Here is a 21600-nt window from a genome sequence, read left to right as displayed (position 1 = left end):
AAGAAATTTTAATTTACCCAAATTTTTGAAAGAAACAAAAGGAATATTGTTGTTTTTGTATTAATTTAGGTCGTTACTTCGGTGGTTAAGAAATGTATGCAATATATAGACGTAAGGGAAAAATTGACATTTCAAGTCATATTAACGGTGAGTTTGGATAGAAACTGTTATCAAGGATAACGGCCCCTAATTTGTTAAAAGTTGAGGATATGGGTGCCAAGACATAAAGATTGGGGATAGAAGTGCAAAAAGTTAAAAGTTTGGGATGTCAACCACAATTTACCCATTTGATAAATTGCTATTATTGATTATTTTGTTTTGATATTAAAAATCAATTTGTGTTTCAAACTTTTCATACAACATCAAGAGAACCCCTGACAACAGAAGAGCCATACATTTGATCATATGTTCTCCAACTTGGTTATTGTGATTTGATCCTATTAACGATCCCATAAATTTGATCACTACACCTTTCAATACAAAAAAATAATTTTACGTACCAAACTTTCCTTCACATATACGCGATATCATTAAGTCCCGCTTGATTTAACTAAAGAATTATAGTAACATTTAAATCAAAGTCAATAATTAATTTTAACCACATATTCTATAGAATTAACAACTATTCAACAACATATTTCATTAACTTTTATCAAAAATCTAAATCAAAGAGGGGATAAATGAATATAACTACTTCTATTTCTGCTATCACTGAAACAATGTTAACGATCCAATGTCAAATGAGATTATGTGTTTGTTCATGTTCGACCACACATTCTATAATATTACGACGTGTTCAGTCTGATACAAACAATTTATGGCGTTAATATTTTTAGATAAGAAAATATTTACTTCCAACTCATAAAACTCCTAATTAAAAGGATATGTTCAAGCTCAAGCTTTTGGCTATTTATGAAATAATATATATACATTTATTGTAACATTTAAATCAAAGTCAATAATTAATTTTAACCACATATTTTATAGAATTAACAACTATTCAACAACATTTTTCATCAACTTTTATCAAAAATCTAAATCAAAGAGGGGATAAATGAATATAACTACTTCTATTTCTGCTATCACTGAAACAATGTTAACGATCCAATGTCAAATGAGATTATGTGTTTGTTCATGTTCGACCACACATTCTATAATATTACGACGTGTTCAGTCTGATACAAACAATTTATGGCGTTAATATTTTTAGATAAGAAAATATTTACTTCCAACTCATAAAACTCCTAATTAAAAGGATATGTTCAAGCTCAAGCTTTTGGCTATTTATGAAATAATATATATACATGCATGCACTATTATCGCACATTGAATTCAACCAGGTCAAAATGCAAAATTAAACATAAAAGAGCCACAAACATGCACAGCCAACAATTCAGCCTCCGACAACGTAGGATTCTCAGAAGAATGTCACTTAGTCCACAAACCCGTTCCCATTCCATGCATCAAACATCAATCTTCGATCCAACGGTCACTTTTTTTCTCACCATTGCAACACTTCTCTCTCTCTCTCGAATCAGAAACCCAAAACTCAAAACTCATTGCCGATTAAGATTCACCGGCGTTTTTCTGTTTATTTCACTCCCTTTTTTTCAATATTCAGGCGGAACCCAGTGTTTGACCCATTACGATTTAGGTGCCAGAGTTGGTCTGAAATTAAAGGATTGGGGTTCTTGGATGCAATTAGAGATGTATCCTTTATGAAGAATTGGATGTAGTCGAGTTTTTGTTGTGTAAATTAAAATGGTATGGAACCCTTGAACTCAGTGGCTGTATTGTATCGCGTTTAATTTGTTGAGTGTGATCTGTGAATTATATACATGTTCATTTAGAATTTTCTTGAACTAATCTGATATTAGTTAACCTCTGTATCCATTTGATTGTTTAGAGGTCATATAGTACTGGGCTCTAGGAAATTAATACTGTGAGGAGTTCTTGAAACAAAAACAGCACTTATTAACTGTTTGTCAATCGAGATTAGTGTGTTTTTTGTATGCATATTGAGGTGTAGTGAAGGGTTCTTTGAGTTAGGCTTCTAATTCTCATTGGTTTGTTAATAGGATCTTGGCTATGAATAAATTACTTAACGGTTTCGTTTAAATCATGTATTATCAGTATTTTTTAAGGTTACTTTCTGAAATACCTCGTGAACTCCCAATGCAGGGCACACCGGTTAATATCATTGTCGGTTCTCATATTTGGGTTGAAGACCCTGAGGTTTCTTGGATCGATGGAAAAGTTACGAAAATAAATGGACAAGAAGTTGAGGTCCAAACATCTGATGGGAGGCAGGTAAACTAAAGTTTTTTGCATTAAACAGCTCTGTTAGTAAAACCAGTTCAGTAATCCTGAATACTTCTTGTTACATATTTTGTATCAAGGGAGTCTATTTTTTCCATTTTTTGTCTAAGAGTCCAAAATAAATTTGTACAAAAAATTACTATGCTCTAGCATTGACCATGCCGCTGTTACTTTCTATCATTAGTATTTTTTTCTATTTTTTTTTCCTATTTTTTTATTTTTTTTTTGGCTTTGGGCTGTGATTGCTTTAAAATTATACTAGTGCACAAGCCTCTTATTTGAAAGAACTATTTCTTGTTCCTTCCGTTAGTTCTACTTGTATTCGCACTAGAAGAGAGACTTGCGATGCTTAGCGTCCATGTTGTTTTTTTCTGTTTATATACAAATATATCCTTTTCTTCTTATTTACATTCTTAGTTCATTTCAGTTATGTTTCGAGTTAGGATCAACTTATATCATAATATAAATTGTTTTCGTAGCAAGTTTCTACCCGGGGACATTATTTACTTACTATTTTTGTTTGTTTGTTTTGTTTTTCCAACTTACCTAGGTTGCAGCTAATTTAGCAAACGTATATCCTAAAGATGAGGATGCACCTGCTGGTGGGGTTGATGACATGACCAAACTATCTTATTTGCACGAACCAGGAGTCTTGCAGAACCTGTCATTGAGATACCAGCTCAATGAAATATACGTAAGATTTAATATTGTAATATTCACTTTGAATTTGTGCTTGTTCTATGTTCAACCCGGTTAGAGAACATTGATTGCCGCAGCCATGGGTGGCTCTATCATAATATTTTACTCTTTAATTATGTCAGACGTACACTGGAAGCATTCTTATTGCCATCAATCCATTTCAAAGACTGCCTCACTTGTATGATGGCCACATGATGGAACAATACAAGGGCGCGCCATTTGGTGAATTGAGTCCTCACGTGTTTGCCATTGCAGATGTTGCTTTCAGGTAATTCTATGTTGAATAATCATTCTGCACTACTCTTTCATAAAAAGATCAGGCTAATTATACTAAGCTGATTGAAACAAAATAGGGCAATGATCAATGAGGGAAAAAGTAACTCTATACTGGTCAGTGGAGAAAGTGGTGCTGGTAAGACTGAAACTACTAAAATGCTTATGCAATACCTCGCCTTTTTGGGTGGCCGTAAAGGCACTGAAGGGCGAACTGTAGAACAACAAGTTCTCGAGGTAAGACAAAAAATTCCTTTATTGGTTTTATGCTTGTCAACAATGTTAAACTTTCAAGAGTATGGAATGTGAATGCCTAAATGTCATATCGGGAAAGTCTTTATGACTTTGTGGCTTCATGCAATTGTTTCAATGGTCAACTTAGGTCCATATCTTTGGTTGGTTATTGAAATTTAAAATGTCGAATTTTGATCACTGAATTTAGATCTATGTCTTTGATTGCTCACTAAAATTTAAAATGTCGAGTTTTGACCACTGAATTTTGAAAAATATTGTACATTACTCACTGAATTTTGAAAAATATTGTACATTACTTACTGAATTTTGAAAAATGTTGTAAATTACTCACTGTAAACTCGATATTTTTCAAAATTCAACAGTTATACTAGTGAATAATATACAGTATATTTCAAAGTTCAGTAGCTAAAACTCGACATTTTAAATTTTAATAAACAATCGAAAACATTGATCTAAGTTCGATGACTAAAACTCGATATTTTAAACTTCAGTGACCAATAAAAAATATAGACTTAAGTTCAGTAACCATTGGAACAATTAACTCTGAAAGCAAATACTTTATATTGTCATATCCAACATGAAGGTCGACATTGTTGTAATTTAAAGAAAACTAGGTGTTTTAGATGTATTGCTAAGTTAGTGGTAAGAAAAGATCAAACATAAAAAAACTGCATTAAACTGTTTACTTCTTTTATTGTCCAAATCCAAATTATGGGTTTTTTAATAATAAATAAAAACTTCAATAACGAACGTTAGAATGCGAAGCAAGTTCAAATTTCAGAAGTGCCCTACGGTAACTGTACTTTGGGCATATAATTTCTTGCATACACATCTAAAGTTCACTGATTGGTTCTTTGCAGTCAAATCCCGTCCTTGAAGCATTTGGGAATGCAAAAACTGTTCGAAATAACAATTCAAGGTGAGATGCTGCTCAAGTCCCGCTGTGAACTATTGCTATTTATTTGGTAGCATTTTTAAATTAACTTGGCAGCCTGTAGATTTAACGCTAATTCATTTATAATTGTGCAGTCGATTTGGTAAATTTGTTGAAATTCAGTTTGATAAGCATGGAAGAATATCAGGAGCAGCAATTAGGACGTATCTTCTTGAGAGATCTCGTGTTTGCCAAGTTTCAGATCCCGAGCGCAACTATCATTGCTTCTATCTTCTTTGTGCAGCACCACAGGAGGTTTTCTTCTTTCACAACACCATTCTTTATTTAGCTTATAATTGCGGTCGATACTCGACGAGCTTATATTTATCATCAAAGTTTTTAATCTTATCAGGAAATTGAGAAGTATAAGTTGGGACATCCTAAAACATTTCGCTATCTAAATCAATCGAATTGCTACGAATTAGTTGGTATAAGTGATGCACAGGAATATCTGGCAACAAGGAGGGCCATGGATGTTGTCGGGATAAGTCAAAAAGAGCAGGTAAAATCCGGTATTCAATATCTTTCTGCAGTCCCTTTGTTCTATCTGCACATACAAAAACCCTATTGCTCTCTCAGGACGCTATTTTCAGAGTTGTGGCCTCTATTCTCCATCTTGGCAACGTTGAATTTGCTAAGGGGAAAGAAATTGATTCATCAGTACTTAAGGATGATAAATCAAAATTCCATCTTCAGACTGTGGCGGAGCTTCTCATGTATGACTAGAGTATCTTTCGTTTTCAATATCTCCTAGCAATGTATTAGTTTCCAATTTGATTTATTTATTTATTTTTTTTTTCCGATTCTTAAGGTGTGATCTTAATGCACTGGAAGATGCAATGCTGAAGCGTGTTATGGTTACTCCGGAAGAAGTTATCAAGAGAAGTCTTGATCCTGATGGTGCAGCAGTTAGTAGGGATGGATTAGCCAAGACGATATATTCTCGCTTGTTTGACTGGTATAATGCTAATTTTATTTCTTGTTTCGTGTCTGGATAGTTTTATTCCCTGGTTCGGTCAAATTGATGCATTTATAAATATCTACAGGTTGGTGGACAAAATAAATAATTCAATTGGTCAAGATCCAAATTCAAAATGTCTAATTGGTGTTCTTGATATATATGGTTTTGAAAGTTTTAAAAGTAATAGGTAAGCATAGTTGATGATACAAAGATGATTGTGTCATTTTATTCATTAGTAATATTTCTAACCACTTACACATGCAGTTTTGAGCAGTTCTGCATTAATTTTACGAATGAAAAGCTACAACAACATTTTAACCAGGTACACAAGTTGACCCTTTTAGCAGAAGATTGTAAATCAGTGTTTCAACATATAATCGAAATACTGTGAAAATTTTCAGCATGTTTTCAAGATGGAGCAGGAGGAATACACAAAAGAAGAGATTGACTGGAGCTACATAGAATTTGTTGATAACCAAGATGTCCTAGATCTTATTGAAAAGGTTCCTCAATTTAGTATTATATTGTAATTCTATGGACTGTTAGTTACATTACTCTGAAGTTCGTGCGTGACAAAGACTTGGTGCAGAGGCTGAAACTGCCTATAAACTTGAAGTATTGCAAGGAAAACCAGTTGGCAATGCGTCAAAATTGACGTCTACCTTGCATTTGTCATTATTCCCAACTTCATAGAGATCTCCCTTCTAGATAGCTCTTGTCTGTGTAAAATCGGTATATTTTTCAAAAGCCATTATTATTATTATTTGAAGCTCAGTAACTTGCATCTTCTGCATTGTGAAGATTTGAGACATATCTTTTCAAATGCTAATCTGATGCAGTTGTTTACCATCATAACCTCTGTCAATTATGTTTTCAGTTCTTTAATTCAGTTTTGTGTTTCATTATGAAACCACAGCATCCTGAAGCAATATTTTTTATATTATTGTTTTTGCCTGGATTTTGCAGAAACCTGGAGGGATTATTGCTCTTCTTGATGAGGCCTGGTAGAATCTATAATTTAGTAACTGTGTATTCTTAACGTGCAATTTAATGGGGAACTTTTGCTTGTCTGCTCACACATAGCTAGCAAAGCATAGTTGATTTTATAATTCACATTACAACAACTAAAATTATGTTTCTTTGTAATGAATCTTTTTTTCTTTCTTGTTCTGTTTCCAGCATGTTTCCCAAGTCTACGCATGAAACATTTTCACAAAAGCTTTATCAGACATTCAAATCCCACAAACGTTTTATCAAACCAAAATTGTCCCGTACGGATTTTACAGTTGCTCATTATGCTGGGGAGGTAATCTAAATTACATATCCTGTTGTTAGTCCAGTTAAGTATTTCTATTTAGTCTTCTGGTGCATTGAAGATTTTCATTCCCTTTTCTCCTTCCAGGTTCAATACCAATCTGATCAATTTTTGGATAAAAACAAAGACTATGTTGTTCCTGAACATCAAGATTTGATATGTGCTTCCAAATGTTCATTTGTTGCTGGCCTTTTTCCTCCAATCCCAGAGGAGTCAACCAAATCTTCAAACAAGTCTTCTAAGTTTTCATCAATAGGTTCTCGTTTTAAGGTACTGTTAATATATTTTCTAACAGCTCCATGCATTGGGTTCTTCTAGAAATAGATTATCAAGGTGCACATTGCTAAAGGTTTGAGCTTATGAGATCCTTCATGTTGAAGAAGATGGAAACTCATGTTTTAATTAACTGGTACAGCTACAACTTCAACAATTGATGGATACGCTGAATTCCACAGAACCTCACTACATTAGATGTGTTAAACCTAACAACCAACTTAAACCTGCTATTTTTGAGAATGTCAATATCATGCAGCAACTACGTTGTGGTGTAAGTATGATTAAGATGCAGCTACTGAGTTTTTCCGTCATTTATAATTCATTGATTGCTTAATCAGTTAATTTTTTATTTATTTTTGTTCAACAAACAGGGTGTGTTGGAGGCAATTAGAATCAGTTGTGCCGGTTACCCTACTCGCAAGTCATTTTATGAATTTCTTAATAGATTCAGCCTTCTTGCTCCCGAGGTTTTGGAAGGGAAGTAAGTGCATCTTTATGTTCAACAATGTTGAGTTTAGGTGTTACTAATCTGCTGAACTAACACCTTCTTTATCCTATAATATAAGCAGCACTGATGAAAAAATAGCATGCAAAAAGCTTTTGGAGAAACTGGGTCTTGCTGGGGCTCAGGTGATGATAATTTTATTTTACTGATGACAAAATTTGTTTTATTTATTAAGTATCAAGCAAAGGAATCTATAATTACTCAATTTGCCCTTATATATATTTTCTTTCCGTGAGAGCAGACAAGTAAATATGCATAATGGTGGAAACTCTAATCCACTAAAAATGCAATCAAAATCATCTCGCTGTACAATAACTGTACTTCAATGTTTTTGGTGTTCCATTTATTATCTGCTTCCTTCAAAGTCAAATATTTTGGCTCGACACAGTATGCTTTCTCTCTCCAAAATGGGGCAGGGAAGGGAAAAAGATTCATTTGCTCATTTATCTGTGTCATATGCGATATTTTCTTTGATGTCCTCTTACTTTGTAATAGTTTGCCATTTTTTTAATCTAGATATACTATATTGTAGAACGGAAAGACAAAGATCTTCCTGAGAGCTGGTCAGATGGCTGAACTAGATGCCCATAGAGCACTCAAACTTAGTAATGCAGCAAAGACAATTCAAAGGAAGATTAGAACTCATATTGCTCGGACACATTTTCTTGCTTTGCAGAAGTCAGCAATTTGTATACAGTCCCTATGTAGAGGTTTGTTATGAAACATTTTGACTAGTTGAATCTTTAGAAATTTATGTTACCTGGTGCACCTTTTGTACTCTTCAGCTGACTTAAAACATTCTAGTTTATATAATACGTCCAGCCTTTTGCTGGCTTAATCTTGAGTGATTGGATTTTCATCATATATCCATAATGTGTATCTCATTTGGATTGACCATTCTTTTCCATGACTATCAGGAAGACTTGCTTGCAAAGAATTTGATCGTATGAAAAGGAAGGCTGCTTCTCTCAAAATCCAGACAAGTTTGAGAGGACTTTTGGCTAGGAAGAATTACACATCACTCAAATACTCAGTTGTTGTACTGCAGACAGGGATTCGGGCAATGGCTGCTCACAAAGAGTTTAAATATAAAAATCAAACCAAAGCTGCAACTATTATACAGGTGGCTGACTGTGTTCTTTTGGTCAAAATTTCTAGGCTAATCGATGTTTTGTCCTTAACGAAAATGATATTTTCAGGCTCACTGGCGCGGTCATAGAGCTTTTGCATACTACAAGAGACTCATACGGGCATCGATTGTGACGCAATGTAGATGGAGAGGAAAAGTTGCTAGGAAAGAGCTTCGGAAACTAAAGATGGTAGGTGGTACTGTTCTTACAGTACGACAGTATAACTATTGTACATCTATAAACTATTAGTCTCTTAACATTTGCTATGCTAGTGTATGCAATGATAGAATTTGATCCAATGGTTTAATTTAGATGCTGTTTTCATTACTTATACAGAATATTGGGATATGCATATGCCTATAGCATAATAGGGTCTTTTACCATCATTGGATATAATTACATTTGTATTATTGCCAGTTAGGTGAAGCATACGGACTGTTGTGTGGGATTGTGATGATATAGATTTGTGAAGTGAATGTACATTGTAGGTTGGACGAAATGAGATTATGTGTTTTAGATTACTACTTTATTCAGATTATGAAAAGTATTGACCATGTAAATTTTTCATCCCTGAAAATTCTTTTTATCACAGTTCTAATAGACATTTCAAAATGTGTAGGCTTCAAGAGAAACAGGTGCACTAAAAGAAGCAAAGGATAAGCTTGAAAAACAGGTGGAAGATCTTACGCTGCGTTTACAGCTGGAAAAACGTTTAAGGGTAAATACACAATATTCATGTACAAGTATATTATTATATGTTGTACAATTGTTTCCCTCATGCATGTTACAATGTTAGAATAGTTTTGTGAAGTGGATTGTTGTGTAGTTCTTAATGGTCTTCCACATATTTTTAATTAACTGAATCATGTGGGCATAGGCAAAACTTCAGTGTTATGTAGTCATGTAGCTTGCTTTTCGCTTATTACCAAAATTGAGCATATGTGCACAGACTGACTTAGAGGAGGCAAAGGGACAGGAAATTACAAAGTTACAGCAGTCTTTGCAAGCTATGCAAAGCAAAGTGGATGAAACAAATGCATTACTTCTCAAAGAACGTGAGGCCACTCAGAAAGCAATTGAAGAGGCCTCCTCAATTGTCCAAGAAACTCCTGTTCCAGTAGAAGATACAGAGAAGATTGATGCTCTAACTGCAGAAGTTGAGAACTTGAAGGTAATGCCAGTTAAATGTGATGTTATTCCCTCTCCCTTATTCTTAATCCCATTTAGCATACTCTATTATCATCCTCAAAGCTGTATATGGTCTTCTAATTCTTAGGAATTGATGCAATCGGAAAAGGAACGAGCTGATACTTCTGAAAGAAAAGCTGCTGAAGTCCTAGAATCTAGCAACGAAAAGAGTCAGAGGTTAGAAGAAACTGAAAAAAGAGTTCATCAGCTTCAAGAATCACTGAACAGGTAGCATAATTCTTATTAGTATCTTTTTGATTATCCTTATGATTGGCTTAGTGTCGTCTTTCATGTTTTTTGTTTTGAATAACTCCCATCCATTTGATTATGTTGAGCAACTTATAGTGTTGAAGATAATGTTTATTAACAACGTTCTCATATCTAATATTGGGCTGTCTATACGAGCTACAGAAGTTATTTAATTCTCTATCTATATTTAAGAGTTACATGCATTAGTTTATAACATTATAGGTAACTTGACCTCGTCACACAGAAGACGATGCATCGATGGCTACCGCCTCTCCCATCTTATGCATTTTAATAATCAACTTTTTGAGTTGCATTAAGAATTATTGATTCTTGGATTGCAAGTATTCTTTAAATTTATATCTTATTAAGCACTCTTGACTTCATAGCAAAACATTTGAAGAATCAAATATTTGCTTCCGCTCCTGTCCTCCTTTGCTTATAAAAAAGGCATTCGGTTTTTCCAGAATTTTTGTTGGAACTTCTGCTATAAATCTACATTTGCACAGAGGATAGATAGTCTATAAAAATTTTCCCCCTATTTGCACTCAAAGTAGTGACAAATTTAATTATGTTTTATGTTTGCACATGAGGTTAGTGGAAGGAAAGAGTGACCAAATGCATGATTCTGAGATAGGAAATCCAACATCAAACAATTTGAGAATAGCTGAGAACTGGAAGCATTATAATTTGATCATTATGAACGAATCCAACAAATTGGTAAACTGCTTAAAATGTTCACGGATAATTATAGGATATGGTAAATCATTAGATTATAATGAATCCAGTCGAAGAATCAAAACATCTTTTGTGTGCCTTTGTTTATTTAGGATTTGACCTAAGAGTTAAGTATGATAATTTTCCATTTCCCAATATAGAATAGTTGCTCATAATAACAAAACAGATTATAGTAGTTGAGAGAAGCAAAATCATGTTGATAATATCCTTCTTGTGTATCTCAGTTAAGAAGATCAATTGCAGATTAAAATATATCAGAAAACCAGTGAGGAAGATGAGGTTCCTAAATGGTTTCATCGGTAATTATGTTAGATACTTTAATCTGATTGTAAAAGTTACATCATTATATACTATGTTGTCATTTATGGTTGCTTGATGCGTGTTTCATATAGGGAAAGTATAAAAAAGACTGAAGCATACACTTTTAAGCACATTAACAAGGCATAAGCAATAAGCCTTGAATAATTAAAGCTTATGCATCAATGAGTTTGAGGGTGCTTTCACTTAGTCTTTTTAAGCTCCATGTGTGGCACTTAGCTAATCATTTCTTCTCCTGCAGCCATAGTTAAGACAGCCTCTCTTGTTTGGTGACCTGACAAGCACTTAGACAGAACCCTAGTAAAAAACTATAAAGATGAGAAATTAAAAAAATGGCAAGTATTGAAAGACAATAAAGAAAAATACACTCTTTGTATTAGAAACTCTCTAATTTGGTACAGAGTGTTTGCAAGCTCTCACTTGTCTCCATATAAGTACTCTATAGCTCTCTTTACTTAGACCTCTCTTTGGATGATTCATCCTATCCAATGATTAGGATTAGCCCTCTAGAGTTCTTTACGAATGGATATTCCAAAATACCACTAACCTAAACATATCCAAATAACCAAACCAAACGAATGCATATTCCAAATACCAAAATCTAGATGAATTGGATGCAAATATCAAATTTAAAAATCTATATCGACCGAATGCAAATATCAAATTCTAAAATCCATATCAACGGAACACAAATAACTAAATTTCAAATTCCAAATACCGAATTCCACATCAAGTGGATGTAATTACCAAATTCTGAATTTTGAATTATGTGGATGCAAGAATAAAATACCAGATTAACTACAAACAAAACAAACCAAATTCCTGAACACATAGATCCGAACCAAACCAAAACCAAATCCGAGAAAGAAAATTCAAAATTCAAAATATTAAATAACCTAAATAAAAAAATCAAACGAATTTTAAATTGCCCGAATGCAGAATTTAAACAAAAGTTGAAACATCAATAAAATCCAAAATCTCAACTTGGACAAACCTATACACCAAGATGCCTCTCGCAGCTATATAGAAACACCGAAAGCCTCTGTAGTGCTTCCGATCCATCAACATAAACAGTATGTATAGTACTTCCAAAGTGCAAATTTTCATCATCAAACACAATTATAAACAATAACAAATAGACTATAGATAAACTATAAAATCCTAGACTGCAACTATAGCAATGCAAAAGACGAAACTACCCTTCATAATATACTAAATAACGATTTTGATTTCTTTGCCTTTGGCGTTGTTTGCAAGTTACACTTCAAATTATTCTATTATGAATTTTCAAAATTGTTTATAGTTTATTAAGGATTGTTTTTGTAGCTTTTAATTTTTTGAGCATACGCCTCAAAATGCCTCGAAGCTTAGGCCTCTGACTCACAAGGGAAAAAAGCTACCCCATTTTCCTTTTTAAACGTTGTTGTCATTTGACTAATATAAGATATGATCTAGTGTGCCTCAGGATGATATATAGCATGTCAGGCCAATTTTCGGAGCTGAAAATGATTTTATGTGCCCCAACCAACTTGAGTTCAACTTCCAGACTTGTTGCTAGAGATGCTGATGATACATCTACTTCTTCTGATACAATGTCTAGTGACTCAGATTTCACCTTTCCAGCTCCTGTTACAACTCCAACAAATCTTTCTTCCTTCAATCCTGGTGCTTTCCAGCTCATAGTTCAGGATCTTTCAGCAGCTGAAAACTCAGGTCAGTCTAGTTTTCTTAAGAATCCCCCATCTACAATTAAAATTCTCTTGGCATTCGCAAATTAGCATTTGATCCTCCATCTTTTTATTCTCACTACCATGATTAAAAATCTTTCCACTTAACCATTTATCCCATTTTAGTCTTGTTATTGTAATGACCACAGAATTTCTCCTATAGGCCTTTCACTCAAGGGCTATTCCATTCATCCTTAGCATACATACTGTCTAATGGGAGTTAGACCCCAATATAGATTTAATTTGCATCCCAAGTGATTTGAACCTAAAACCTCCCCTTAAGACGAACTTAAGTTGAATTAGGTCTTGGATTCAGATTGCAAGGGATGTGTATTAAATCCAAGTTAGGGCCTAACCTCCAGTAGACAGCACGTATGCCAACATGTATGGCGTAGCTCCTGAGCAATAGGGCTTGTAGAGAAAGTCCGTGATCCTGTTACAAAAAACATATCCGTTCCAAATCTAAATAACTTTTGTTTTGGCAAAGTTGTAATAAGAAACTCCATTATACATTTCTTTTTCTCTTGATGGTTGGCTTGTGCAGGAACCGAACACTGGGAAAATGATCGGGAGGGGGCATTCGATGACTTCTTCTGATGCAAGTTTCTCTTTCCATTTGTTGTACCTATTTCTGTCCTAGCTTGATGTAGTTATCTAAATATTTACATTTTGACATTTTAGTACGTACATTGGTTCACATATAATGTCACCTTTATCCTGTCTTGTACAAAATACGTGTACATAAAAATTGTAAACATTAGCATTTATAATTCTTTTTCCATAATATATAGCACTAAATTCATTTTTCAAGTCTAATATAACTCTTGCATCTGCTTGATTGAGTGAAATTATAACTTCAACTTGAGATGAATTGATAATGTAACTTAGAAATTATATTCCACGCAGAAATCTAGAAGCTTGGCTTTGTTTTTAGTGTGATGATAATATTTCTTAGGGGAAGGCTGAAGACGTGTAGTAGTCTTCATCTCCTAGTCAAAATTTAATAACAATGAAATATTATTTTGTACAAGGAACCTTGTCCTTGACATGTTTATTAATAGTTTTTTTACTTGGTTACTAAAGGAAACATTTCCTTCCAGGTGCAACTAATTTATATTTCTAATAACATACATTCCCTTTTCTGTAACTACGATGATAATTAGAATACTGGTATATAAATCTTCATACATATTTTATGAAAAAGAAGCTAACTCGGGTTTCAAAACATATCAGTTTGGGATTAAGCTTCGATCTGAGCTTGTTAAATTTCTAAGACTTGGATCACTCAATGTCTAGTAGGCCAATTTTTTATTTTTATTATTTCATCCAGTGGTTCTTTTTTTGTTATCCTGCATTTTCTTGTAATAGTTGCTAGCTTTGTATGTAAATGTCCATAAAGAAAGATGTTAGTCCCCCTCCCACATCAGTACCAGTGGACGGCCCGCATAAAGCATCATCATCACCTGATCCTCCCATGTTGACTTTTCATCTTCCATCTCTTCGACCTTTGGTAAGACATTGAATTTCAGATTCTGTCAAATTTTCTTAATAGGCATGTATCTTCTCATTAGTTCTTACTGTGCCTTCCTTTATATCCTTCTTATTCGTATTCCGCAGATAGGTTGTTAAAAAGATATTAGGTAAATTTCCATTTGCAGAACTATACTTTCAGCCTTTATTCAGGATTGATTATTAGTTTTAGGAGGAATAGTATCAGGGACCACAAAATATATGGATAACAATGAGTAGTATTCTTGAATGTTTGGTGAGATTAAATTTTGATTTTGATCGAATAGAAAAAGTATAATTTAAGTAAAAGGGAATAAAAGCCAGACATAGGCTTACTCTAGTATCAATCTCGTAACTGTACTTCAATTTTTTAAATGGAATAACTACACTTTAATTGATTGAATCGGATAGTTCCATCCAATTCTATCATCTAAGTTGATGGAAATCAATGATGCAACAGCTAGTAATGATGATCGGCATTTATTTAATTAAAGTTGCACTTATTTTACATTAGCAACTAACGGCCACATGTGACGACCGTATTTATTGACTCTCACGTCACTGATTTTTCCGGTGGAAACAGACAAAGTTGGTTTAATTAAAATCAAGTGTAGTTACCCGATTAAAATCAAATTGGTTATTTGATTGAAGGAAAATTGAAGTGTAATTACCCTATTGAACAAAATTAAGTACTACTAGAATGAAAGTATAGTTGCCACAAACAGAATTATCATATAATTATTTTAGTAAAAAGCTTGAGAAAATGGTTGAATGCCATACTCAAGAATGAAGCATAAGTTTCCAAGATGTAATTTGCTACTTTTTCTATCATTCGTTGAGGATCATTCTTCCAAAATGTTTGACTCTTCTTGAGGACTGTATATAAGGATTCTGATTCATTTACAAGACAAAGTATGAAAGGTGAAACACTACCTATGGTTAAGACATAGGTGGACTTGTAAAAATCTGAAGTAAACCACAAGGTCCACAATTGGATTTGAACAAAGATTATGAATCCTCCTCTTTGTCTTTCCGTGCTTTTTTTGGTCAGAGTTCCAGAGAAGTCAATTGATAGAAAGATGAACTATCCCCCTCAGTTGCTTCCTATTGTATACGTACTGTAAGGTAAATTTGAAACTCTAAATTTTTTACAGTCTAGAAATATGAACACTGCCAACAGGAGCACATCCATTGACTCTCTCTAGACTATCTCTTTAGACGTTACAAGGTATAAATGATCTTGATCTTTTCACTTTTTGGTTGGTGGTTAGCTAGAAAAGTATGTTGGCAGTGGTTGAATTATTTCCTGATCAATTTAGAGTCTGAAAGTCACTCCAGTTTATGTTACAGATGAAGTAGTCCTCCAGTGGCATATCAATTTAAAGCTGGTATTTTTATTAGTACTGGGTCTTACGATTTCACATGTTAAAAAAAGAAGTGGTTTATGGATGTTGATTCGTATTAGGCTATGTCAAGTTCTGAGCTGGAGTACTGCTCTATTGATCTGGTGGCATACAACATACTTCTTTCTTTCCTTTTTCTTACAGAAGCATGTGTCTTAGCTGTATCAAGATAAGAAAATGGTAAAAGGCTCTTCCAAGAGTAACCTCCACAAATGTGTTGTTCGCTTTGTAATTACTCCTATTGTTTTGTGCATCTTCGGGTGAATCAATGGAAGTCCTATTTGGAATTCTACATATCAATAATGATACAATAGGAAAAAGAACTGTAATCTCATGTTGCTGCTAATTATTAATATAATATATTCGTATTAAGTAATTATTTTCTAATTAGCTTCCGGTGACATCAGTGAGGAAGAAAAGTTTAAAAACGAATATGGGAAAAATGATAAAGCTATGATTTCCTTAATCAAATTATATTAATTAAATAACTTCTTTGAGTATTGAAATCATTTAATGCCATGTATTTTTCCTAGCCTTATCATCTACTGTTAAACATGCACAACTAAATATGATAGCTATCAATTACAATATTCATTAATGGTAACCTATTAAATATGGTGGCATTCCTCATATTTCACTAGCATCCCACTCAAATTGATGCTTGTGAAAACGGTATGTATTAGTAACATCCCAAAGAATGAATTCTCAGAAATTCTGAGATCTGTTCCTTAATAGTCTTGTGTATATATTTTTTTTGCTTTCACAGTTTTCATCTTTATTTACTGTCATTTCTTAGTAACATGAAACTATAATGTTTCTTATAGTAGTTGTGGACAGCCATCTACTACTTGGTTTCTTAGTTATCCTTTTTATCTTTGTGCTACAAAATGGAAATTTCTGCTTAAACATTTCACCGGGAACTGTTAATGGAAATTTTGTACTTTTAATAGGCTTGAGCAGAAACTCACCAACTTAGAATCAGAAAATAAAGTTCTTCGCCAGCAGGCTCTAGCCATGGCTCAGAACAGTAAATTGATATCCAGAAGTTCAAGGTCAATTATGCAGGTATTGTAGAGTTTCAATAAATATGGCCACAAACATGTTATCAGGTTGCTTACCTCTCTTTGTTCTCATGACATGCAGAGGGTGGAAAGCTCAAAGACAAATGCTGTAAGTAAAATACATTTATGATACAATTAACTCTATTATAGATGCAGTCTGAGAATGCTGATACCTTGATAATATTGTAATAGGAATTGCATAGTACTACGATGAATGCTAGAGATCAATCAGATATGGAAGATAGACCTCAAAAATCTCTCAATGAGAAGCAACAAGAGTATCAAGATTTACTGATACGATGTGTTGCACAGCATTTAGGCTTTTCTAAAGGCAGACCTGTTGCTGCTTGCATTATCTACAAATGCCTCCGGCAGTGGCGTTCATTTGAGGCTGAGAGAACAAGCATTTTTGACAGGATAATACAAACCATTGGTGTTGCTATTGAGGTAGGAATCATAGCATCTAAATGCATGTTCTGCAAATCCGTTTACTTGTTTTATTTAGAATAACAGCCCCTTTATAACTTTACAAACTTTTCGAATTGAAGACTCAAGACAATAATGATGTGTTGGCTTACTGGTTATCCAATGCATCAACTTTGTTGTTGATGTTGCAACGCACAATGAAAGCTGGAGGAGGTGCTGGTGCAGCACCACAACATCGGCGATCACCATCAGCCACTCTATTTGGGAGAATGACTCAGGTAAGTAAAAATTTCATTTCAAACCATGTTTGGCTAAGCTTAAAAGAAGTTACCTTTTAGTTCCAAACATGTTCGTTTTAGTTACTTTTATCTTATTTTAATGAATTGTACATTTTTATGAATTAACTCTTACCTTATTGTCAAAAATAAGTAAACCTACTCATTTTCAAGTTTGATCAATAAAAGATTACTTTTTCAAAGCTTATTTATTTACTTTAACACAAACACTGAGCTTGCCAAAGATGCTCATAGTTGTTTTTCGTAAACATTTTTTAACCAAACCTTATTTATCCCAGAGTTTCCGCAGCACCCCGCAAGGCGTTAATCTTTCTTTACTAAATGATGATTCGGTCGGTATCTCACTCCAAGTAGAAGCCAAATACCCTGCTTTACTTTTTAAACAGCAGCTAACTGCATATGTGGAGAAAATATATGGAATGATCCGTGATAATTTGAAAAAAGAAATTTCTCCACTGCTGGGGTTATGCATTCAGGTATTTCTAATTGAACTTAACAAGTCAATACATTTCAGAAAAGCCGAAAATGGAGTTCAGTTATCATTTTCTCATTTACTACCCCACTTACTTTATGGGAATTTAATGGTATAGGCTCCAAGAATATCCAGAGAAAACTTAATTAAAGGAACAGCGCGCACACTAGCAAATGCTGCTGCACAGGAGATTTTAATTGCTCACTGGCAAGGAATCGTAAAGAGCCTGGCGAATTTTTTGAACATATTAAAAGAAAATCATGTAAGAACGATATTACCATTTCGCTTTGTGCTTATATAGATCTATTGTATTGAATTCCTATCATGTTGGTCCTATTTCTTGAATGACATAATTTTGATTGATGAAATCAATATTATTATCCAGCAGAATTACCTTGTCAACAATTGTAATCCATCTTTCTGGCGTTCAATTTTTACAAAATATGTGTGCCTATATGCATGCAAATTTGGTAGACCTCTGAAGTCTGCAGTTATCCATCAAAAGTACAGATTTATGTTGTTTCATGAATTAGTTTGTTACCATTGAGAATTGCGATGAATTTTACTTTCACCTTTAATGGTATTGACTTTCAATTTCACCATTATAATTGGAACTCAACGATGTGCCTGGCTAACTTCTTTCCAGTATGTTTGTCTATCATTTCAAGTAATGTTATATCTTATGATGTGTCTTTTCTTCATGAAGTGATATTGCTTGATTTGATATGGATATATATCTACATAATCTATTATATCTTTATTTACATTCAATTTTTGGTATGCTGTTGACATAATTTATTGAATATCTATCTTCAGGTACCTTCATTTTTGGTTCGAAAGGTGTTCACACAAATATTTTCTTTTGTCAATGTGCAGTTATTTAACAGGTATTACATTTTAGGCATATAGTCATGTGCATATCGTATGGACACTAATCTATCAATCTAAGAGGCTAATGTTGTTTTCCTTGTTACAGCCTTTTACTAAGGCGAGAATGCTGCTCATTCAGCAATGGTGAATACGTCAAGGCTGGATTGGCCGAACTGGAACATTGGTGTTACAAGGCAACTGAGGAGGTATTTCTTATAGTGAATTTATGATTCGGCTCGCTTTTTATATACCTGCTAAATTGGAAGCATTCTCCAGTATACAGGTTCCTCTTGGGATGAGCTCAAGCATATAAGACAAGCAATTGGATTTCTGGTATGGTTCCGATTTCTTCAGTTGATAAAGACATTCATGTTGCTAGTGCTAATCAAATAGAAAACAGAGCAAATTGTCAGCCTAATATTTTTGTCCTTTACCCAAGGTATCCATGCATACCATAGATCGAGTCACGCACTAACAAATGGGCAATGGGAAAAAAGTACATGGAAGGAGCAAATTTATGGAGCAAATATGTTAGTGTATCACAAGCGATTTGGCTAATTCTTGCTCTTACAAAATGAGATTATTTTGGGAAAATGCAGTTCCCTTTCTTCAATGGTATGCTTGGTTAGGACAGGATATCATTGGACCGTACTAGAAAAGAAAAAAAAAATTGAAATATTGTTAATTGTATTGTCTAGTCTGGTCAATATTGCATAGCAAACATAACTTCAATTCTTAAATGTATACACAATTTGATCACTTCTGAATTCATGCAACTTTATGACAAGATCAGGAGTTGCCCCCTCTTAGCACCAATCAAATAAAACTCTTACAAAGAAATAAAAAATAAAGATTTAAGAATATAATTATTCATTAATCCATAATTGTTAGACCTAATAATCATTTTGAACCTTCTGATTACTGAAACAGGTCATACATCAGAAGCCAAAGAAGACTCTGGATGAAATAAGTCATGATTTATGTCCCGTAAGAAGTTGTACATACTTTTCTTAAATAATCATCGCTCTGAAATCCACATTCATTGCTCAGAAATTCTCTGCAATCTGCAGGTGCTCAGTGTTCAGCAGCTCTACAGAATCAGCACCATGTATTGGGATGACAAATATGGCACACACAGCCTATCTCAAGACGTAAGTTCTAATTGATGCTTTATAATCATGCTGTGAATTATGAACATAGTATCTGATAAAAATTACAACTGGTATTAATGGTATGTATTGAACCTTCAACTGGTATGTATTGAATCTCCTCCATTAAAAAGCTTATGCAATTAGAGAGGGGATACATTTATTTATTTAAATTTAGTCTTCAACATGCCCCTTTCATGCAGGACATATTCATCTTTTGCCAAAGATTTCATAGGTGCACAGTTTTCACAAATGATCAATGGCAAGACTTAAAATTCCACTTGCTTTGGTACCCTGTAGAATAAAAAATGTGTGTGTGAGGGAGAGAACACATTTATTTCAATTTAGTTTTGAGCAGTATGATCAGATACTGTGACTTCTCATTAGTACTTTTTATATGCTTCCTTGGATGGAAAGATTATAGGATGTTTCTTCTTAATGGGGATCACCTAACTCTATATCTATGTTCTTCATCACTCACTCATTTGCATAATCACTTTACCGCAAGAATTTCGCATGTCATCTGTTAGGAATCCTGTATATGGAGATTGACAATGCAGAGTATATTAATCAGCAATTTTGTCTTTGTTGACTCTCATTTGACAGGTTATATCTAACATGAGGGTATTAATGACTGAGGATTCAAACAATGCCGTCAGCAGTTCATTCCTGCTAGATGACGACTCAAGGTTGAACATAAAATGTTTCTCATCCTATTTATGCCGTTGGATTTTATTTTCTCTTGACTTTTTTAGGTTAGAATTTCTTTCTTCAGTTGTTTATAACTTAATCTCCATTCCATATTGCAGCATACCATTCTCAGTAGACGACCTTTCCAAATCAATGGATCGATTTGATATTTCAGACATTGAACCACCACCACTTATTCGCGAGAACTCAGGCTTTAGCTTTTTATTGCCACAAGTGGAATGATCACTCCTAATCAAATTTCCGTCTAAATGTTTGCCAATACATTCTCATTAGTGAGGATACAAACCGAAAGGTCATATTTCAATAATGTAGTGAATGAACCATAAAGAACCTCACATTGTTTGATGGAAGTTATCCCATCTAGACAAGATGAGAACCATGTGCTCGAAATTCAAATTGGCATCCATTTGTGGTTGGTCCAAGTGCTTGTCTGTTTGTCCGAGGCAGATTATTTTAACCAGGTGGAAAGATCAAACTAATCATCAAATGTTGAAATTTTTTAGTTCACGGTTCTCTTTTGGAAAAGTGAGATAGTCTTTAATCTTTGATGACTTTCCATATATCTTTTTAGTACATCTTTTCCTTTCTTTTACATTGAAAATCTCGATATGAAAACTCGTAGTGATGCATGAGGTAGAAACCGAGCACTCAATATGTTGAAACTATAGGAAGCCATCCTTATTTATGGACTTTGCAGTGTATTTCCTTATAAATAGTAATGAAAAACTTATTTTTGATTCTTACTTTCGAATAAGTGTTAGTTTGAGCATTTCAATTTATGCTACTGGTATTTGCTGCTTTTGCAGCGACATCTTTGTGC

The 21600-nt window shown here is 33.8% G+C and overlaps 1 protein-coding gene across 4 annotated transcripts; it reads left to right on the top strand.

Moving 5' to 3' along the window:
- Positions 1-1504: 1504 nt before the first annotated feature.
- On the top strand, positions 1505-21523 carry LOC111412362 (myosin-11-like). Of its 4 annotated transcripts, XM_023043257.1 has the most exons (38): positions 1505-1764; positions 2182-2310; positions 2870-3013; positions 3141-3286; positions 3372-3528; positions 4407-4465; positions 4576-4735; positions 4833-4982; positions 5060-5196; positions 5292-5438; positions 5527-5628; positions 5706-5763; positions 5843-5944; positions 6408-6445; positions 6621-6747; positions 6844-7026; positions 7172-7303; positions 7404-7513; positions 7602-7662; positions 8070-8247; positions 8455-8660; positions 8737-8856; positions 9287-9385; positions 9617-9838; positions 9944-10083; positions 16747-16861; positions 16940-16966; positions 17050-17304; positions 17406-17561; positions 17858-18055; positions 18170-18313; positions 18868-18938; positions 19028-19127; positions 19198-19254; positions 19852-19908; positions 19992-20072; positions 20676-20758; positions 20879-21002. In XM_023043257.1, the coding sequence occupies exons 1-38, from the start codon at positions 1762-1764 to the stop codon at positions 21000-21002; spliced, it is 4578 nt and encodes a 1525-aa protein (XP_022899025.1). In that variant the 5' UTR covers positions 1505-1761. The 4 variants fall into 4 exon arrangements, 2 of the variants coding, with proteins under 2 accessions (XP_022899025.1, XP_022899024.1); XM_023043256.1 differs by lacking the exon at positions 1505-1764 and having other exon boundaries at positions 2176-2310; positions 20879-21523; XR_002706053.1 differs by lacking the exons at positions 1505-1764; positions 17406-17561; positions 17858-18055; ... (6 more) ...; positions 20676-20758; positions 20879-21002 and adding an exon at positions 12623-12870 and having other exon boundaries at positions 2176-2310; positions 17050-17131.
- The last annotated feature ends 77 nt before the right edge of the window (positions 21524-21600 follow it).

Source organism: Olea europaea, chromosome 16 (genome assembly GCF_002742605.1).
Source record: "Olea europaea var. sylvestris chromosome 16, O_europaea_v1, whole genome shotgun sequence".
Taxonomy (NCBI): domain Eukaryota; kingdom Viridiplantae; phylum Streptophyta; class Magnoliopsida; order Lamiales; family Oleaceae; genus Olea; species Olea europaea.
The sequence above is the reverse complement of the archived record's forward strand: the minus strand, read 5'-3'. Positions and strand labels throughout refer to the sequence as shown.